This window comes from Gastrolobium bilobum, unplaced genomic scaffold (assembly GCF_033153095.1).
Source record: "Gastrolobium bilobum isolate Gb01-03AN ecotype WA unplaced genomic scaffold, APGP_CSIRO_Gbil_v1 utg7904, whole genome shotgun sequence".
In the NCBI taxonomy this organism is placed as follows: Eukaryota; Viridiplantae; Streptophyta; class Magnoliopsida; order Fabales; family Fabaceae; genus Gastrolobium; species Gastrolobium bilobum.
Genome location: NW_026899548.1, coordinates 735,193 through 755,686, shown reverse-complemented (window position 1 = coordinate 755,686; position 20,494 = coordinate 735,193). Strand labels below are relative to the sequence as shown.

Here is a 20,494-nt window from a genome sequence, read left to right as displayed (position 1 = left end):
GAAAGAAGGGAAAGTGGAAATGAGAAAGAAACGGTAAAAATGAGATACCAAAAATTGGAGATGTTGGTGTGAGGAGAGCCAGTGAAGTAGGAATCAAGACCACCTAGTTTCTCAACGTGGCCGGCTCCTCCACTAGGGTTCAGTGTTGTTGGATTTGAGCATATTTTATATATTTTTATTCCTATGTCATCTACAATTGGATCACAAATTATATTTTGATTCAAATAATACAATTTTAATAAAATTTATAATACAAGAAAAAAATAAATTTTTTAAAATATCGTACATGCCTGTTAAATGCATCTTCAAAATTGTGCTAGTTGTATGCCATTCACGTATTTACAGAAGGAAATTTACCATCGGCCCTGATACATATATGAATAGGATCCTTCATTAAAACAATATATTTTAATTTGTAAACGTAAAAATGAAAGTCCTAATGCGCTTCATGATAGCAATTAAAAAAATTTGATGAGTCAGTGCCAAAACAATAATTATGAACGTATAAGAACAAAAAAACTTTAACCAGTGTGTTTCTCCTGCCTGTGGGGAAAAAGCAATTTTTCTTTTGAAAATGATTCAGAATAAAATAACAAAGAACATAGGTAGATTAAAACCACATATTCTTAAAATATAATTTCTCAAGCACCGAAAGCAAAATTATTACAACAAATGTAAGAGTGTAAGATCCATGTCCAACGAGCAATAATACAACATTTATTTTCTAGTAAACTCCAGCTATGGTTTAAGTAGCATTTTACATACTCCACTCTACTACACGATGATATAGTCAACAGAACAAGATTTTCACTTAAGAAGTTTAGCAAACCAGTCCAGCAAGTCCTGATGGGCCTCCTCTGCAGTCTTCACAGCTTCTGCATCTTCAGTGTTGTACCTCACAGTCCAACCATGAGAAACTTTAGGAAATATTTTAACAAAACTGTCAACCTGCAGAATAGAAAAAAACCGTTCATGAGTGATATCTTAATTCTTAAATACATACAAGATTCTTATACATGTGCTAATTCAATGACTCACAAGGGTGAGAGGGTTTCTAAAGAATACACAAGAAGGAACAAAAGGAAGGAGCAGTCAAGTAGTTAGCAAGACTGCAAATTAAGCATGAAAAATTGGTTATCCCAGCTGTGGTGGTTAAATAGAAGCTAGGGGTATAGAATTAGGAAACCAGAAATTCAGTTAGTAAACCGAGTCTTGTGGACCCAGTTGAGGAGGGGAAACCCCTGAGGAGGACATCTCTCCTTGTTCATTCAACTAACTGATTTTATTGATTACAGAATCTTGTAATTGACTATGTATATAAAATTAAACCAAAATAATAACATTAGCAAATCATTTAGGTAATATAAAAGGATGGCAGATAACCGCAAAAGAAAGAAAAAGTAATCTAACCCCAGGTTTTGCAGTAAGGACTTGTTCAAACTGTTTCACAAGCTCTGGTGGAGACATTCTGTCAATCTCAGCTCCAAGTACAGCAATTGGAATATCAACACCTGAATGTAGGACCAATAATTAAAGTTAGAATATGAACATCTCAGTCGCTGCTTTAAGAATTCCGCTTCTAGAAGCATAGATTGCATGCTTAGTCCATAAATAACTGCATCTTATATACTCCATAAACGATTGAATTCCTAATTTTTTGCACTAATATATTATCATTTGTAAGTCATACCAAGTCTACTTTTATACAAAAACAGCTTTCGGCCAAAACATCTCTCTGCAGCATTTTGATTATGTTTTTATTAAAACAAAATTAGTTAATCCAAACATGCACTAGAAGTAATGATTATCAGACGTATATATAGATATCAATGCAATTTTAATATTTTACAAACAAAAAAGTAAGAGAGAGAGAGAGAGAGAGAAAGGCAACTAGTCCCTATATAGTCAATAATCGATATACAGTTACAGTAACTTGGAAAGAATATACTATATAACAAACAATGTTTTTGTTTAAATAAGGTGTATATAAAAATATTGCACGTCTGCATGAAGACAAATATGATCACTTAGGATATCACAGTAGGCCTCTTACTTTAAAAAATACTAAAATTAATGGTAATGAAAATTTAAAAGCTTTTTAAAAAAAGAAAAAGAAAAGAAGCAGCGACATAATATTAGTAGTCTTTTTTATTAGAAGATGCTGAGAAACATTCCTGAACAAGGAAAATGCAAGCTAAGAAAAAAAATAAATCTAGACATTGAAAATTCATACCCTTGATGTCATCCAGAGAGACAAATGATGGATGCAATAGCACAGCAGCTTGGATAAGTCTGGATTTCGCAAGTTCAACCACAACCTTAGCTGAGAGTAATAAGAAAATATAGTACATTTTATTAGTTCAATTATTAACTTGGTTGTGTTTAAATCCAACCATTAAGTACACCTAAGAGGAGCTGAAACTGCTATATACTTTGGGAGGAGAAGAGAGAGAGAAGGGGGGGGGGGGGCGGGGAGGGGGTTAATGCACGCAAAATAAGTAGAATGAGAGGCACTCACCACCCCAACAAAAACCAGCAGCCCCGATAGCTGAAACACCTTTACTTTTTAAGGCCTCGATTATGGGTTTTGTGGCTTCAAAACCTTCGTCCTATTAATACATTAGACAAGCATAAGCATCAGAGTCACAATTTTGTATAATTTTTTTTTTTTTTTTATACATACAATTTTGTACATTTGATCTCTAACACACCCCCTCACGCAAGAGCTCTTTGGGCATGAAGGGTGGATATCCACAGGCCCAATTTTTAGTTTACCTTTTTTGTGTTTTTTATTTAATTCCCCTAGAAAGTGGGGGCGGTGAGGATCGAAACTCTGATATCATGTAAAGAACCACTTCAACCCAAAACCTTAAGGTATTGAGTGAGTGCATTTTTAATGGTTTATATTATTCTCTAACAGACAATTTGTAATGTTCAATCCACAAATCAAAACCAAGCATAAAAGGGGGCAGGATAATGGCCGAAGTGATAATGACATTACATAAACTAGACATCTGAATCCAGTCATATATCTACCAAAATCGAAGTGTTCAAAGTTCCAATAAGGATATAAGAATTGAGAACTAACCGCTCCATGATCTTTTAACCATGTGGGTAAGGGCCTGTCAGGATTCTCAGGATTATAGGGGTCACCATGGAAGAAGTCAGGAACAACCACATAATACCCAGCAGCAGCAACCTTGTCTGCAAGGTTCCTTCACAATAGAGAACAAACAGTATTGCTTACCAGGTGAACACATTACATTTGGCATCATAGTGAGAGAGAGATGGACACAGAATAGAATTGGCAAACAGAGCCGATTGAAACAGCCAGATAGTATTGGCAGTATAATTTACCGAAACCTTGAGAAATTTTGAAGGGAAAAGGTAGATATCCCAATAAACCAAATAATTATATCACAAATGCATCATCTATAAAAATTAGAAATCTAACTATAGCCTATTATATATATACAGGCTACAACATTACTTTCATGAACCAGAACTCTCTAAATCACACTGATATGTCCCAGACAGTTTTTATTATTGTAAAAAATAGATGATCATTAGATCATTACCCTACCAAAATTGAAATCTATCGCTGCCACCTTAAAAACATGAGCAAGTAGTTAAAAGAGGACAAGTAAGTTCAATTAGAATATCTTTCTGACAAACTGTTAGGAGTCATTATTTCTTTTTCTTTTTCTTTTTCTTTTTTGTTATTTGTTAGTTGTTGTGTGAGTCAAGGTAGTGGATAGGTTATTTCCTACTTTCTTAGTGGTAGAGAATGGTTTCCTATTTTTTTGGTTCTGTATTGCTTATTTAAACTGCTGTTGTGTTGAATAAAATTTATGAAGAAAAATATTCAAGCGCTTGTGCTTTGAGGTAGAGTTCCCTCATACTCAAATCCCCATTTTCTTCCAAAATAGGTGCAAGCAGGCAATCTACTATTTATCCCTTTCAATTACAAGGTACACATAACCATGAGTTTGGACAGAAGGAAGCAAAAAAATTAGTAAATTAGAGATAGAAAACAGACATGAGAATTGGCCATACCTTAAATTTGGCGCTTCATATCCTGCAGGAAAAATTGAGCACGCGAAGTTAAAACTTGATAGAAGAATTTGGTTAAAGGAAAATAGCTGTTAAAAGATTATCAGTATACACTCAATATAATCAATTCAATACATAAACAACAGCCTCGTCAAAAAACTGATTTTTGTAATCTTCAGGCAGGCAAGAAATTATATGCATCATATGCATATAAATATTTAAGAAAAGTAACTCCAGCAAGAAATTCATAACCACAAAAAGCATAAAAAAATATAGAATATCAAAGCAGTATGATATAGTGTCAAGTGTCAAAAGACAACTTCCTCTCCCCACATCCCGAAAATAAGATGAAGGTCTTGAGTCAGTCTAATGTCTTTCATCATGCAAAGAAGTCTTTTTGAGTGATTAGATCATACATATTTAAAATGGAAAGTTCAAAAGTACAAGCACTTCACATCACAAAGAGAAACCTCAACCAGAATATTATCATATTTTTGACTAATGAAGTCATAGATCTGTGGGAATAAAAGATATTAAGGAATTCATTATATAGTAAAAGACTAAAAGTTATAAGATCAGGGGGAAATTACACATGTTCATACGAATTTTAAAAAACAGTGTATACCAAATAAAATTCATCTCCCACCCACAAAATCAAAAGCCCTTTTGAGAAGAAAAAAAAAAACAGTAAAGATGAGATACCATAAATATCGGAGATGAGAATAACGGCGACTTTTGAGTGAGGGGAGCCAGTGAGATAGGAATCAAGACCAGCCAGTTTCTCAACATGGCCAGTTCCTGCACTCGGGTTCAGTGTTGGTGGATTTGAACAGCATTCTGGGCCTGACATTGTTTATTTTTAGTTGATACCATTACTGTCTACTACCACTATTCATTTATATAACAAAACAAGACACAAACGACAAGGCCTTCCCAACCTTTCTGGAATCTAGTAGTACCCACAGATTATTCGGTTTTACCCAAATAACCACTCAACCAGTAAATGTAAATTTTGATGCTTTAAAATATTATTTGTCCATGAATTTTAATAACATGTTTTTTTTAACACATTAATTTTGGTTGAGTGAAATTACATATTAATTTTATTAAGTTATTTAAGTTCACACTTTATTTCTCTTATTTATATTATCTTGATCCCTAACGTCAGTGATAGGAATCACGAACGTTTTTTGGTTTTTGTTTTAAGGAAATTAAAGGACAAATTGAAAGCGAAAGATCAAGTTGCTATGCTCACGTAGAATTGTAAAAATAACTAAAGATTCAGTATTTGTGAAAAATAATAGCCTTAATACTTTAAAACGAAAATTAATCTCAAATTGTGTTCGGTAACAGGTAACGAAGTAAATAGATTTAAATGATAGGTCATCAATTATATATGACTTACAAATTAAGGTCATCGTGTCTGTTGCAAATAATTTTTAGAGATTTTCTCAAAACCACAATCCGGGCAGGCTTATCAATAGATGTCTAGAATATACTTATCCTGTTGAATGCGCATTTATACGATAGACACGTTTAAATATCGAATTTGGTGTTTGTGATTTTAAATAACATAAATTATGTCATTTTAAGAGAGAGATAGACACAGAAAAATAGAAATTATGGGAGAGAGAAAGTGGATGGTATTTTATAATTTAAAATTTAAATAAAAAAATTTCTGTGTTTGTCTCTCTCTTAAAATGACATAACTTTATGTTATTTTAAATGAAAAAATCCCTTAAATATCTCCAACAATGAAGACTTAACACATGTCTTATTGAGAATCTTGATATTAAAAAAAAACAAATCTACATGCGTATCCTAACTTTTTATGTGTTACTACACAGATTTTTTCTGCAACGACAGCAGAAATAGGCTGGGTCGGGCCGAGCTTTGTCTCAAAAAGTCCAAGTCTATGCAAAAAAAATTAATTTGGCTTGGCCTGAGTCTAGTACGAGTCTAACTGTTAGCCTAGCTTGACCCGTTTATAAAAAAAACAACTGGCCTGACTTGACCCGTTAGCCTGTTAATTTTTAACTTCCAAGGAGTTCATGAATCAACTTCATAAATACTTAAAACAAAAATCACAATTTCAACGTCTAAATAGAATCATGAATCACAACAAAACTCATCACAATATGCATTTAAGTCACTTTCATAAGTAAAATTTTCAAACTAAATAACATATATTTTATTAGATCCAACAAACAAATCTATATGTAAATTAAAATAACTACCTAAATCCAATAAATACATCTCGATGCTTGTAGTAGCCAAAAACTTCTCTTCATCTTCTCTCCCCTACAAATACAATTCCAAGACTACATAAATTGGCAAACAATTTGTAAATGTATAAAACAAAAAACAAGAATAAAGAATAGAAATAAAAAAAAAATAAGATTAAGAAAAATAAAATATTTTAATAGATTCATATAGGTAATCTCACGTACTGAGATGTTGGTTATGTTGGTTCCTCCTATATACAAAATATAGCCAAATTTCTATTAAAATTTAATCGAATATAATTAAATTATAAAATAATTTCAATTGATTAAATTTATACCTTTTGTTTTTCTTCAAGTCATACCTATTACGTAGCCAATCTCCGTCGTATATTAACGCTTGGGTATCTTCAGCCAAGCTAGAACTATAGACATCAATAATGTTATTTTTATGGTATTGTAGAGATTTATACAGATCTTATGCAACTCTCAAAGATAGTATTGGTGAGAGAACAAACATAGGTCCTTCCACCACCTACTTAGCTCACATGCACCAATTGAACTATCAACATTAGGTACTACTATGAATAATATTATTTTATTTTATTTAAAATAAATAATATGACAGGCCAGCCTGTAGGCTTATAGACAAAAAAAATTTATCACTTACTTTCTAAATAGGCTTCTTTAAAAGCTCGTGCCTGTTCTGTTTGACTATATGTAATAAGTTAAGCCCGGCCTGATATAGGCTAGCCCGTCAGCCCCTGTAGGCCAACCCAGAATATATAATTACGAAAAAAATAAGAAATATACATGTTATGTAACAAGAAGAATCTCCACTTTCCTGCTGACTAAATGTAGTGTTGAATCCACTCCATTTTTTATTTTTTTTTGCTTTTTTATATACAATGGGGGCTATGGTATTTCTGTGTCTGGAACATGACACAAATGGTGTCCTATTGTAGGATAAATGATTATCCATATATATATATATAAAAGAAATGTACTTCTGTTATTGTTGCATAAGGAAAATTTTGTAGCAAAACATAGAAAAGTAGAATATGTCGGCAGATCCTAATTTTTTTTGTTTAAAAAAAAATAAGTGGGTTTCACTTTTTCTGTTGTCATTGCATCACTTTTTTGGTGCAACGACAATACAAAAAGTGGGACCCACCTATATTTTTTAAAAAAAAAATTAAGATCCGCCAGCATATCATGCTTTTTTATATGTTGCTGCAAAATTTTCTTTCTATAATGAAAGCAAAATTACATTTTCGTGTATATATATATATATATATATATATATATATATATATATGGGAGTGTTATATTTACAAATATTTTGTTTACAACTATACTATGTACTCTCGGAGAACACTAGGTTACACTATGTGCTTCTGGGAGTACATAGTATAATTTGCAAAAATTTGTAAAGGATCATTCCCCATATATATATATATATATATATGTGAGAAATATATTTCTCAAGCTTCTTGATATATATTTCTCCGGCAACTTGAGATAAGTTTATCTCCGTCCACCTCAAAACGACGTCGTTTTGTTTATTTATTTCCTTATATTAATTGATTCGCCTTTGAACGGTTATGATTCTCTTTTTCTCTCTCTTCCTTTATCACCATTAATCCATCTTTGTATGGTTATGATTTAGTAGCCGGAGATAAAGTTATCTCCGGCAACTTGAGAAATGATAAGCCATATATATATATATATATATATATATATATATATATATATATATATATATATATATATGGGGAATGATATTGTAACAACCAAGTTGTGTTACTACCATGTTACTACCAATCAATCTCACTGTTAGATCGATTATGTTGATTCAACGGTTATATTTATTTCCATCTTTGTATGGTCATGATTTTCCAAATTTAATACTTTATATTTATTTCCACCTTTGTATGGTTATGATTTTCCATATTTAATGCTTTCACTTTAAATATGGGAAATCATAACCATACAAAGTTGGAAATAAATATAACCGTTGGATCAACATAATCGATCTAACGGTGAGATTGATTGGTAGTAACACAACTTGGTTGTTACAATATCCTTCCCCTATATATATATAGGAAAAGTATTTCTACAGCCACTTTAGATAAGTTTATCTACAGCTAGCCCTTTTTAACTAAGTATGGTCGGTCATACAAACAGTAAAACTGTTTTTTTTCTTTCTCCTCAGACACTTTCGGCTAACGTGGCGGAGAGAGAAAATACAATTTTTATATATGACCGGTCATACTTAGTTAAAAAAGGTAGTTGTAGACAACCTTATCTAAAGTGGTTGTAGAAATATTTTTCCCTATATGTATATATATAGGGTTCGTTTTTTTTTTTGCAATCCATGTAGATAAGTTATTTATATTAAACTCAAAATGACGTCATTTTGGGGCAAAAATCAAGGTATTTTTGTAATTATAATTTATTTCAGGATTATAATAGTCTTTCTAATTATAATTTTTTAATCTTTCAACCCAAAATGATACTATTTTGAAATATAAATTATTTATCTTTAAGATAACATTAAAGGCATCTATATATATATATATATATATGACAAAATATATATCATTTTAAAGGATGTAAAGTTGTGTCATTTTTTTCATAAAAAAAAAGTTGTGTCATTTTAAGTGAGAGAAAGAGATAGTAAAGGGGGAGGGGCTGGACAAAAAAATAAAGATATGTGTCCCACCTCTTTATGAGAGTGAAATGACATAAGTTACGTCATTTAAAAGAAGAAATATTTTCTCCATATATATATATATGGGAAAAGTGTTTGTCATTTTAAATGACATAAAATTATGTCATTTTAAGAGAGAGATAGACACAAAAAGTTATTTTCTTATTTAAAATTTAAATTAAAAAAAAATCACTCACTTTCTCTCACATGATTTCCATTTCTTGTGTCTATCTCTCTCTCTTAAAATGACATAATTTATGTCATTGAAAATGACAAACACCAAACCCTATATATATATATATATATATATATATGAAAATACTTTTCTTATGTTGTAGGAAGATAGTTATCTCATATTGTAGAAATAAAATTATAAGTGAGACCCACAGTTAAGAAGAGAGAGAAAAAAGAGTGGTGGGACTCAATCTTTTTTTGTGTATGTAGGAAAGTTGCTTATCTCATGTAAAATGAGATAAATATAACTCATATATATATATATATATATATATATATATATATATATATATATATATAGAAAAAGTATCTAATGTTACTTTAGATAACTTTGTCTAATGTTCATCGAAACGACGTCGTTTTGGGGTTGAAAAATTAAAAAATTAGAATGATAAAGACTATTATAACCCCGAAATAAATTAAAATTACAAAAATATCATGATTTCTGCCCCAAAACGACGTCGTTTCGATGAACATTAGATAAAGTTATCTAAAGTAACTTTAGAAAAAACAAACTCATATGTATATAGGGGTTTGCATTTGTCATTTAACATGACACAACAAACTTTCTTACACACACAACATTTTGTGGAACCCACACTTTTTGAAGAAAAAAGAAAATTACGGCACGCAAAACGAATCTTTATAACATTACACAATCACTTTTTCTACAAGATAACTCTTGTAAAACCCATATATATATATCCGTAAAACCTAAAATGGTCGTAAAGCAAGCATCCTTGAACCATCAAAACAAACAAAAGGAAACACGGGTGAAAATTAAGAAAATATAATGTTAGGGTTGGGTTTGGTTGGTATTTGGTTTAAGGGTAATACTTCTCTTATATTTAATACGAGAAAAGTTTTTTTTCTACACTAATAAGAAATGTGGAGCCCACAAGCCAAAAGAAAAAAGAAAAAAAATTACAGACACGTCTTTTTATGCCTCTGTAACATGAGATAGTTATCTCTTATAGTTGGAAAAAACAATTTCCCTTGGTTTAAATAACTTACAATATTTTAAGTTTGACTTGATTTGTTAGATTTATGTAGACTCATTATAAATTTGGTATGGTTTTTATTTAAAAATTAAAAATATTGGTATAGACCTATTAACTTGTTTAAGTCATTAGACATTTAATAATTAATAATATTAATTTATTAAAATAAATAATAAGATAAATGCCGATCTATAAATGTATAAGCCGACATATAAAAAAGGATTTTTTTTTTACCGTTAATGTAGATAACTTATCTACATTGAGTCCAAAACAACGTCATTTTGAGACGAAAATCAAAGTATTTTTGTAATTATAATTTATTTCAGGTTTATAATAGTCTTTTTCATTATAATTTTTTTATTTTTCAATCCAAAACGACGTCGTTTTGAGAGCAAATGTAAATAACTTATCTACATTCAATGTAAAAACATTAAAACCTATAAAAAAGGGGAAAATTGTGTATAATTTTAAAAAATTTAAAATTGTATCATTTTAAAAATAAATCATAAAAGAGAGAGAATAGGAAAAAAAAAAAAAAAAAAAAAAAAAGAAGGTGTGAATCCCGTGCCTTTACGAGAATGAAATGATAGAAGTTCTATAGTTTAAAAGACAAACACTAAAAGAAAGTTATTTTCTATTTCACTATATATAATACTGAGCATACTCACCAATTTACACCCATACTAACCGTCATTCATTCGTTATCGCGGGTTTCCCTGTCAGCAACTTGAATCGTTGTGTTTCCTGATAAGGGTTTTTTATAGGGTTTACTCTTATCATTCCTTCCATCCAATAACAATGGGGTCTTTGGAGAATGGAGCACACAAAGCAAGGGAACTTGGACAACAGGAATTGGAACAAGAACCCATACTAATGGAACAAACCCAGAGGTTTTGTATGTTCCCCATTCGCCACAGGCAAGTTTGGGAGATGTACAAAAAGGCTGAAGCCAGTTTCTGGACCGGTACTTCATCTTCCCTTTTTGTTTTTCCAATTTACAACATAAAGTTCATTCCTTTCCTACTGAATTTGTTCCAAAGGCCTCTGCTATTCCATGTTTTTTGCACTAGTTTCTCTGAATGCGCTTATCTTTCTTTCCTCTACTCTCCTTGTGGGGCCGTTTGACTTCTAAATATGGAAATTCAAGAGGGTACTGATATTATTGGAAATCTGAGTAATCCCTGGGCGTATTTCAATTTCCATTTAACTTTGGGGCGAAGAATTGAACTTGGCATTCCATTCTTCTTCTTTTTTCCCCTTTGTATTCTTCATCTTCGTGATTTTCTTTAGGAACCTGGGAAAGTGTGAGTGGCGATACTATAATTTGCTGTTCCAATGAAAAAAAATGTTTTTTTTTTGTCTGTTACCTGAGTACTTTGGGTCACACATGTTGCTTGTTCTGCATCTTCAGTTTAAAGGAGGATTTTGTTCCTTTCTAGATTGTATTTGCTTTTTTGCCCCTCAATGAGCCTGGTCGAGGAAGAATTTTAAAAATAAAAATAAAAAATCTTTCTCTTTTTTATTCCTATTGTCTCTATCTTTTCTTTTATGGGCATATTTTTGGTGCATTTCTTGACTGAGGTTTTTTCTGCCAGCATTGTTTGGAACTTGAATAAGAGACGAGATCACAATACACGTATCAATTGTGGAAATAGATTTTTTTTTTTTTTTGTCTCTACATGTTATTGCAGAGTTTTGTGAAAAATAAATTCCCTCTTTCTTTTGAGGAGAATGGAGAGGAGATTGGAGCACAAGCAATGAAAATTTATTCATGGGGACTGCTAATATATGCCCCAAATAACCTCCTATTTAACTATATTATTTTCGTGTCTTGATTATTTTGGCAATATACCCGTGGCTTGGTTTGATAGACACAAATAGTTTCTTCTAGAAGTTTGCTGATAACTACTTGCAGTTGGGTTGGGAAAAATTTCAATTTCCTGATTTGAATCAGGATTCATATACTGTATAAAGGTGATTCAGAATTTACAACCATTAATTTGAACATTCTAAGAGAGCCATAATTGAGCCATATTGTTACCATGTGATTGATTGGATAAAGCATAATCTCTATCTGATCACTCAATTTTAATATCTTGTAAATTGGTTGACAGCTGAAGAGGTTGATCTCTCCTATGACGTACAACATTGGGAAACCTTGTCTGTCTCTGAGAAGCACTTTATAACACATGTCCTCGCTTTTTTCGCTGCATCTGATGGAATTGTCTTGGAGAATTTGGCTGCAAGGTTTCTCAACGATGTTCAAATTCCTGAGGTACTGTTTTAAGCTTGTGTTTTGCGCATTCTGCTAATGCTTGTTTCAGTAACTCTGCCTTCAAGTTATCCAGTAGTTCTTATATTTATGACCGCTTTATTCTGTTCACATACTACTGACTTGCTTTGATGCTTGTTAGAGTTAAGTTATCCAGTAGTTCTTATATTTATGACTTGCTTTCGTAGTAGCTTTGATATAACATAACTTTCCTTTTATATTTTCATAACGTGTTCTTTAAATGTGAGGTGGTTTTTATTTTTTTGAACAAAAAAATTCTTTTCACACTTAAAACACGGTGGACATCTTTTTGCTTCTTCCTTCTTCAATTTTTTTTATTTTTTTTTATTTTCTTTTCTCTATGGTTGCTATTTATTTGTTGCCAGCATTTCATGTGTTTACTTATAGTTTAGCATTTAACCATCAGACTACAATTATTTGCAGGCTCGAGCATTCTATGGGTTTCAGATAGCAATGGAGAATATTCATTCTGGTATGGCTTTGTAGTTGATGTTTTCCCCTCTTCCTTAGCAGAATATCTGCTTCCTGCCTGATTTGAGTTTTTATTTTTGTCAGAGATGTACAGCTTGCTATTGGAGACATATATTAAAGATTCAAGAGAGAAACATAGATTATTCAATGCAATTGAAAATCTTCCTTGTGTTGCGAGGAAGGCTGAGTGGGCATTGAATTGGATTCATAGGTGACAGTTAATCCTAATTGCACTCTGAATAATCTGTCAAACAGGTCTGTTAAAAATCACGCACCACTTAAAACCTGGCCCTGTCCAAAGAAATTGACTGGCCAAACGGGCCAGCCTCTCACCCCAAAGTATATTCTGCTATTTGTTTTTTTTACTACCAAGAACAGATTTAAAAAAACCAAAAGAAAAAGTAAAGGAAAGAAGATAACCCTTGCTGTGCAGGGTTGTTTCCTGTGATGAAATTCGAGTTTGTCAACTGTAATTAACACAAGAGTCCTTTGAAAGTTAATCATTCATGTCATGGAATCTGGATATTCTAGAAATGTACTGCCAATGACCTTTGGGTTTGTGTTGTGTACTTTCCTGTTGAGAATCAGAATGAGGCCATTGGTTCAAAGTTCAAACTTGAAACCCCACTTTGTGGATGCTTGACTTGATAATGAAAGGAAAAGTTAAAAAATGTAATTGTACTCGTGCTGTGAATATTGTTGATTCATACTATTTTGTCTAGTCTTTAATTCATGTCCCTGTTTAGAAATTAAGCATGAATTAATACATATGTAGATGAGCAATATGTACTGAATTACCTTAGTGGTACTTTTCTGCCAAACCATTGAAGTTTGAAGTCTACATTTGCTTGTTAGGTCCATTCTCTTCTGTGGTTATAATTTTCACTGTAAACTTCTGGATACAGGCTTTTGTGCGGATCCATTTAATTTAGTATTTAAGGGGGATATACGCAGTTCATCATTTGAAAAAAAAATTAATTTTTCAATGTGTAATATCTATTTTCTCCATCTTTTTGTGAATTGTGATCATAAACCTTCAGGGTATTTACTTTGTAGCTTCTATTATTTTTGCCGTAGTCTGGTCTTTTTTTGTGTTACTTTAAAGGTAACATAGAATTGCTTTCTAATACTTCTTGTAATGCACGGGCTACAGTTCCACTTCATTTGCGGAGAGACTTGTTGCTTTTGCATGTATTGAAGGAATATTTTTCTCAGGAAGGTATTTGTCAGCTTATAGGCTTTTTCTTGTTTCTTAACACGAGTTATAATGAGTCTTGTCCTACTTTCTTTGTGATTTTTTTTTTAATTGGGGTTTGCTTTCAGCTTCTGTGCCATATTTTGGCTTAAAAAGAGAGGATTGATGCCAGGTTTGACATTCTCAAATGAGTTAATCTCTAGAGATGAGGGCCTTCATTGTGATTTTGCTTGCCTTCTGTACAGGTAGTGTTGACTTTTTTATTCACTATTATAAATAGAATGATGATGCATGGATGTACTGGAGTATATTCACATATTTGTTTTGGAGGATTTGTAAAAATTTTAGGGGTAAATGATTGGTCAAACTATTGCCTGCAGCTTGTTACGGAAGCAACTAGATTCTGAGCGGGTTTATAACCTTGTACATGAAGCAGTTGAAATTGAAACTGAGTTTGTGTGTGAGGCACTTCCTTGTGCGTTGATTGGTATGAACTCAACGCTCATGAGCCAGTACATAAAATTTGTTGCTGACAGGCTATTGGTAAGACAGTAAGGCTTTGTTTGGGAGTCCAAATTAGGAGGGAAGGGGAAGGTTTTACTCATGTCTTCCCCTTGTTTGTGAGATTTTTGTAAAACCCTCTAAATCCTTCTCACCCTTAAAATCAAAGTTCCCCCAATTTGGGGGTGTATGGGAGGGTAAATATAACTTCCAAACAAGGGGAAGGGAATACCCTTCATTTTTCTTTCCCTTCCTTCTCTTCCTCTCCAAACTCCCAAACAAAGCCTAAAAAATTTCATTTTGCCGGGGTAAAATGGGCAGGGAAGTTGATTCTCTCCCCTTCCCCCTTCAAGCTTGGTTAACCGCTTTTCTTGTTACCCTTTCAGGTTGCCTTGGGGTACCAAAAAAAGTACAATGTGGAAAATCCCTTTGATTGGATGGAGTTTATTTCTTTGCAGTGAGTATCTATAGAGATGGTTTATTCTATTATTTCTATTTTATCATTCTTGAAAAAATATTGATTTGAATTGACTAATGAGCTTCAGCTTCTGAGGTCTGACCCGTATTCAGTGTGTTCCATGTTTATACCATTTTAGGATGTGCTCTCATTTGATAATCCCTTAACATACACTTGGTGCCACTTATTAGGTTGTATTCTCATTTACTAAATGCCAAACATACCTTTTGGATATGTTGGTATTCATGAATTTTTGGCTGAGCAAACACATCTTAGGAAAAAATGCGCATAAGTTTCCCGGCTTTTCTTGGTTGTTTAAGTGTTACATGCAATGGCTTATCCCTTGTTAATTAGTTTGAGATGTTGATCTTAATATGCCGCTTGATTGAGCAGAGGAAAGGCAAACTTTTTTGAGAGAAGGGTTGGTGATTATCAGAAGGCATCTGTGATGTCAAGCCTCCAAGATGCTGAGAAGAACTTTGTTTTCAAACTTGATGAGGACTTCTAATCATATGATTGTTCCGTCACAGCTTCAAGTATTATGAGGATATTGAATTGGGCATCAAAATTTTTGAACGTGCTTAGTCTACACAATATAAGTGATTCCTAGCTGGCATCTTCACTTCAATCAGCGCACTTGTATATTATTTTTCATTCTGTAGTTCGAAGGCATGTAATATTTTTTATGGTTGCCAAAACGGCCAAGTTACTTTCTCTTATAAGGACTCCGTTAATGTGGAGCAGCCATAAATAATGTATACACAATAATTTTTATAGCACCATCTCCCTCTCTGTTTTGAATGGGAGGTAAATTGCATTAGCACTTGATTTGCTGGCTTCATGGATATAACATTTTTGGTATCATAGAAGATAAAGTTATTTTCTGTAACTCTAAAATAATATATATATATATATATATATATATATTTTTTTTTTTTTGCGTGGGAGCTAAGCAGGTGAAGGTGGGAGCATGTGTTCGAATCTCTCCAGTACCACCTTTGGGAGGGGTTTAAAGCCTTAATCCTGGACCCGCCCCGAATCGGATTAGTTGCGAAGCAATGAACCGATTGGAATATTTCCAAAAAAAATAATAATATTGTTTTTGGGCTAAAGATTAAAAATAAAAGGTATTTTAATAAATTTTATAATAAAAAAGGAATGTAAATATTTTTTGAAATATCTTTTGCTTTTATTCTAAATTTTAAAATGAAGTTGTTTTCGGGTTATATCTCCTCTCTCACAACAGAAATATTTCCCTCCCTCTTTATATATATAATTGTTGTGTATGTAGTTCTTAAATTTATGAACTAATTTTTAAATTGAAAGGAAAAATATATTGTAAGAGATCATATTAAGTCAGGAAACAGTACTTAATTGGATGAAAGACCATAATTAAATAAAAGGGTTTGGTGTTTGTCATTTTAAATGACATAAGTTATGTCATTTTAGGAGAAAGATAGACACAAAAAATGAAAATCATAGGAGAGAGAAAGTTGGTGGTTTTTTTTAATTTAAAATTTAAATAAAAAATTTATTCTATGTCTATCTCTCTCTTAAAATGACATAACTTTATGTCATTTAAAATGACAAACACTTTTCCCTTAAGTAAAATATGGAAAAAGTATTTGTCTTTTTTTTTTTTAATACAAGTATTTGTCTTTTTAATTGACCCAAGTTGTGTTATTTCACGCTTACAAAAAAGTGATTACACCTTTATTTTTTTTGTCCCTTCTCTCTCATAATTTGTTTACGAGGTAGGATACTTTGATACCAGTGTCAAATTTGAAATTTGACACTTCATTTGAGAGTTGTTAGATCAAAAAAGATCAACGACTCTGATTTGTAAGCATGTGACACCATTGATCCTTTTGGATCCAACGACTATCAGATGAGGTGTCAAATTTTAAATTTGATACTGGTATCAAAGTATCCTACCTCTTTGTTTATTTCTCTTATTTAAAATGATACGTACTTTAAAACGACACACTTTTTTCATAAAATAAATGAAATTGACAAAATAAATTGATAATATTATTAAATTATTATGAACGTGACAAAAAAGAAGTAAGAATTCAGATCCCTTAGTGCTGGGTGATGTTGTATTGCGTGGCTGATGATCGATCAGTGTTACTTGGACACGATGAAAAACACAAATTGCATTTGTAATAAGAAAATTAAGCCAATACTATAACAAACTAACCAAAGTAAGATATAACATAACCTTATCCAAGAAAGAAGATATAAAGGAAACAAAAAGTATCAAGTACCAACACCTCGAATTTTCTCCGCTGTTGCAATTTTTTTTTTTTAGATAAACCATAAATATCTTCGGGGAGAGATAATTTTATGGGTATAGTGTGTGTCATTTTAAAAGATGTAAAATTGTGTCATTTTAAGTGAGAGAAAGAGATAGATAAAGAAGAAGAGAGAGTGGACAAAAAAAATAAAGGCGTGGGTCTCATCTCTTTGTTAGAGTGAAATGATGTAAATTATATCATTTAAAAGGACAAATACTTTTCCCTAAATTTAAGATTATGACTTTAAAGTCCTTCCAAAAATGATATTGAAGAGGCTAGGATAGAACACATATTCTCATTCTCAGCTGCTCAACTTTCATGATTCAATTGAGCTACCATCATTTAGTTTTGGTGTTGCAATTTTTAAATACATAATCCTTATAAAATCAACAATTCGCAGTTTTCGGGGAAAAAAATGTAAATGACGTGTACACTTTAGTATGGAAAAAATGTGTTATTTTAAAAGATATAAAATTATATTATTTTAAGGGAGAGAAAGAGATATATCAGGGGAGGAAGAGTGGACAAAAAGAAAAACAAAGAGTGAATCCCACTTTTTTTGTAGAAGTAAAATGACACAACTTATATCATTTGAAAAGATGAAACATTTTCCTTTTAGTAATCTTAACTTTCAAGTTTCCATGACCAGTTAGTGTGTACATTTCAGTTGTTCTTTCTTCGTCAGCTACACAACATTTTTTTATTTTAATGACATTTTTTAAACAGCATCCAGATTATAGAACATTAAACAAGTACTGATCTTCAAAAGAGTCACGCGTGGCTTATTCATGGTACCGCGAATTTCCGAGTAAAAAAAAAATGGAGAACATGAATTAAGGGGAAAAAATAATTTTGATTCTTTGCCAATATATTTTCGAGAATATACAATCTATAATTTATCCATATTAATAGATGCGACGAGCACTACAAATACTCTCCACGCGAACTGGTTAATTACACTTCTACTTAGTATGGTGATCTCTGTACGAATATTTCTCTCTTCAGACGATAGCGTAGTAATTGTGACACGTGTGAAGGCGTGTATACTATAGGAAGTGTAAAAATTGAAGAAGAAAAAATAAAGAGTACATTATCATATGAATGAAGTTTCATGGAGGTTACAGACGATGGCTTCAATTTACTTGTTAGGTGTTGGATAGAATTTACTTCAGAGGAAAGTTGACAACTCAGAGGAGTGAAAGTGCACTGTGACGTACGTGAAGTAATCCAAAACTTGAGTCCAACAAACGCCACATTTTTATTAACTTTCCCTCTTAAAAACCACCCTTTCTGCTCTTCTCTTTCTGCCTCATCACCAACATATTTTCCCTTTCAACTCTTCTCCAAAACTACACTCTCCACGAGACCTGCTAGTTAATTATAATGGGCACTCTGGTGGGACATGTAGCTCCAGGTTTTGGATTCTTGCTCATTGGTTTGTGGCACCTCTTCAACCACATCAAGCTCCATGCTCTTAACCCCAAGTCCTACACCGCTCCACCATGGTTCCACACTCCCAAGTTCAGATATTTAGAGCTTCTTCTCATCATGGCAGGCTCCACAGCCTCCATAGCCATGGAACTCTTCATAGGTCCAGACCGACACCAACCTTTGGACGCAGATGGAACCATTCCCTCCAACCATCTCCACAACTTTGAACACTCTTCCATATCCATGACCTTCTTCCTCTACGCAGCCTTTGCCATCATCCTCGACAGAATCCACAAGCAAGCTCAACACGGACTAACCCAGTTGCTAGGAGCCATAGCTTTTGGTCAACAACTTCTTCTTTTCCATCTCCATTCTGCGGATCACATGGGCCCAGAAGGCCAATACCACCTTCTTCTACAGGTTTTGGTCCTTGTTTCACTCTCTACTACCCTCATTGGAATTGGATTCCCCAAGAGCTTCTTGGTCAACTTCGTGCGTTCCATAAGCATATTCTTCCAAGGGTTATGGCTTATACATATGGGCTTCATGCTTTGGACACCTGGGCTCATACCCAAAGGTTGTTTCATGAACGATGAGGATGGTCGCAAGGTGGTGAGGTGCTCTACCCATGAAGCCCTTCACCGTGCTATTTCACTTGTGAACATTCAATTCAGCTGGTTCCTCATCGCAGTCACCATTTTCGCTGTTTCTTTCTACTTGGTTTTGGTCAAACTTTATGGTGAGAAGAAGGTGGATTATTTTTCCTTAGGGAATGAGGATGAAGAGTCCTACGACGTGTTCAGTCCCAAAACAGAAACATACTAGACAAAACCAAAAGCTTTATTCACGTGCGGAAAATCTTTTCTCAAATTGACATGGAAATGTAGAGAGTGATGAAACTATATAGTAGGAATTAAATTAATTAAGCCAGCAATGATGTGGTTGGGTAAAGGAATCTTGTGCATGTGGGTAATTTTTTTTTTAGAGGATTATTTGATTTGATTTGATTGTATGTGTTACTTACTACTAGGTGTGTAAATAGGGCAAGCTAAACTTTGGCTTAAATTAGTCAGGGCTGTTTTAAAAAATTTAGGATTGACCTAATCTATTAGCTTGTGTGTAGATTCGAATTATAAGTCTGGTCTGATCTATATTTAAAAAATAAAAACATTAGCCGTAGGCTCCTGTAAATCGGCCTAGTTCATTTATACCCCTTTCATAATTTTTTTTTTAAGGATTTGGTGAAAATTAGAATGTGCTTTGCAATTCTCATCCGATACAAAACATTTTAAATACTCATCCGATACAATTTTTTTTGGGAATTAAATTAATTAAGCCAGCAAGGATGTGGTTGGCTAAAGAAATCTTGTGCATACCTTTTTTTTAGAGGATTATTTGATTTGATTGTATGTGTTACTTACGGCAAGAGTTTTTTTTTTTTTTGGGACTTGGTGAGAATTAGAATGTGCTTTGCAATTCTCATCCGATACAAAATATTTTAAATAATCCCCTCACACTTAATACTCAACGCATTCTTTCAATGGAAACAAAATATCAGTGTTGATATATTTAATTATGAGAAGAGAAAAAAAATTCTATTCTTTGCCCATATATTCCGAAAATATT

General features: G+C 32.6%; 3 protein-coding genes across 3 annotated transcripts; 2 read left to right on the top strand and 1 right to left on the bottom strand.

Moving 5' to 3' along the window:
• Window positions 1–623: 623 nt before the first annotated feature.
• On the bottom strand, window positions 624–4,933 carry LOC133291318 (endo-1,3;1,4-beta-D-glucanase-like). Its single transcript, XM_061489570.1, has 7 exons — window positions 4,756–4,933; window positions 4,057–4,078; window positions 3,089–3,215; window positions 2,519–2,609; window positions 2,234–2,323; window positions 1,411–1,511; window positions 624–948 (listed from the first exon to the last, which is right to left on the bottom strand). Exons 1-7 carry the CDS (start codon window positions 4,901–4,903, stop codon window positions 808–810), a joined length of 720 nt encoding a protein of 239 aa, XP_061345554.1. The 5' UTR covers window positions 4,904–4,933; the 3' UTR covers window positions 624–807.
• Window positions 4,934–10,921: 5,988 nt separating this feature from the next.
• On the top strand, window positions 10,922–15,979 carry LOC133291275 (ribonucleoside-diphosphate reductase small chain A). Its single transcript, XM_061489508.1, has 9 exons — window positions 10,922–11,187; window positions 12,338–12,498; window positions 12,940–12,988; window positions 13,072–13,198; window positions 14,141–14,206; window positions 14,311–14,427; window positions 14,563–14,725; window positions 15,070–15,140; window positions 15,534–15,979. The coding sequence occupies exons 1-9, from the start codon at window positions 11,022–11,024 to the stop codon at window positions 15,646–15,648; spliced, it is 1,035 nt and encodes a 344-aa protein (XP_061345492.1). The 5' UTR covers window positions 10,922–11,021; the 3' UTR covers window positions 15,649–15,979.
• A 2,841-nt stretch (window positions 15,980–18,820) lies between these two features.
• Window positions 18,821–19,907, top strand: LOC133291322 (uncharacterized). Its single transcript, XM_061489575.1, has one exon. The coding sequence runs from the start codon at window positions 18,821–18,823 to the stop codon at window positions 19,691–19,693; it is 873 nt and encodes a 290-aa protein (XP_061345559.1). The 3' UTR covers window positions 19,694–19,907.
• Window positions 19,908–20,494: the final 587 nt, after the last annotated feature.

Excerpts from the sequence above, each read along its gene's own strand:
- LOC133291275 (XM_061489508.1), top strand. The coding sequence starts at position 11,022 with ATGGGGTCTTTGGAGAATGGAGCACACAAAGCAAGGGAACTTGGACAA. Across the intron at positions 14,207-14,310 it reads GGAATATTTTTCTCAGGAAG|CTTCTGTGCCATATTTTGGC; the intron begins GTATTTGTCAGC and ends GTTTGCTTTCAG. Across the intron at positions 14,726-15,069 it reads TTGTTGCTGACAGGCTATTG|GTTGCCTTGGGGTACCAAAA; the intron begins GTAAGACAGTAA and ends TTACCCTTTCAG.
- LOC133291322 (XM_061489575.1), top strand. The coding sequence starts at position 18,821 with ATGGGCACTCTGGTGGGACATGTAGCTCCAGGTTTTGGATTCTTGCTC.
- LOC133291318 (XM_061489570.1), bottom strand. The coding sequence starts at position 4,903 with ATGTCAGGCCCAGAATGCTGTTCAAATCCACCAACACTGAACCCGAGT. Across the intron at positions 4,079-4,755 it reads TCTCATCTCCGATATTTATG|GATATGAAGCGCCAAATTTA; the intron begins GTATCTCATCTT and ends TTTTTCCTGCAG. Across the intron at positions 949-1,410 it reads TCCTTACTGCAAAACCTGGG|GTTGACAGTTTTGTTAAAAT; the intron begins GTTAGATTACTT and ends TCTATTCTGCAG.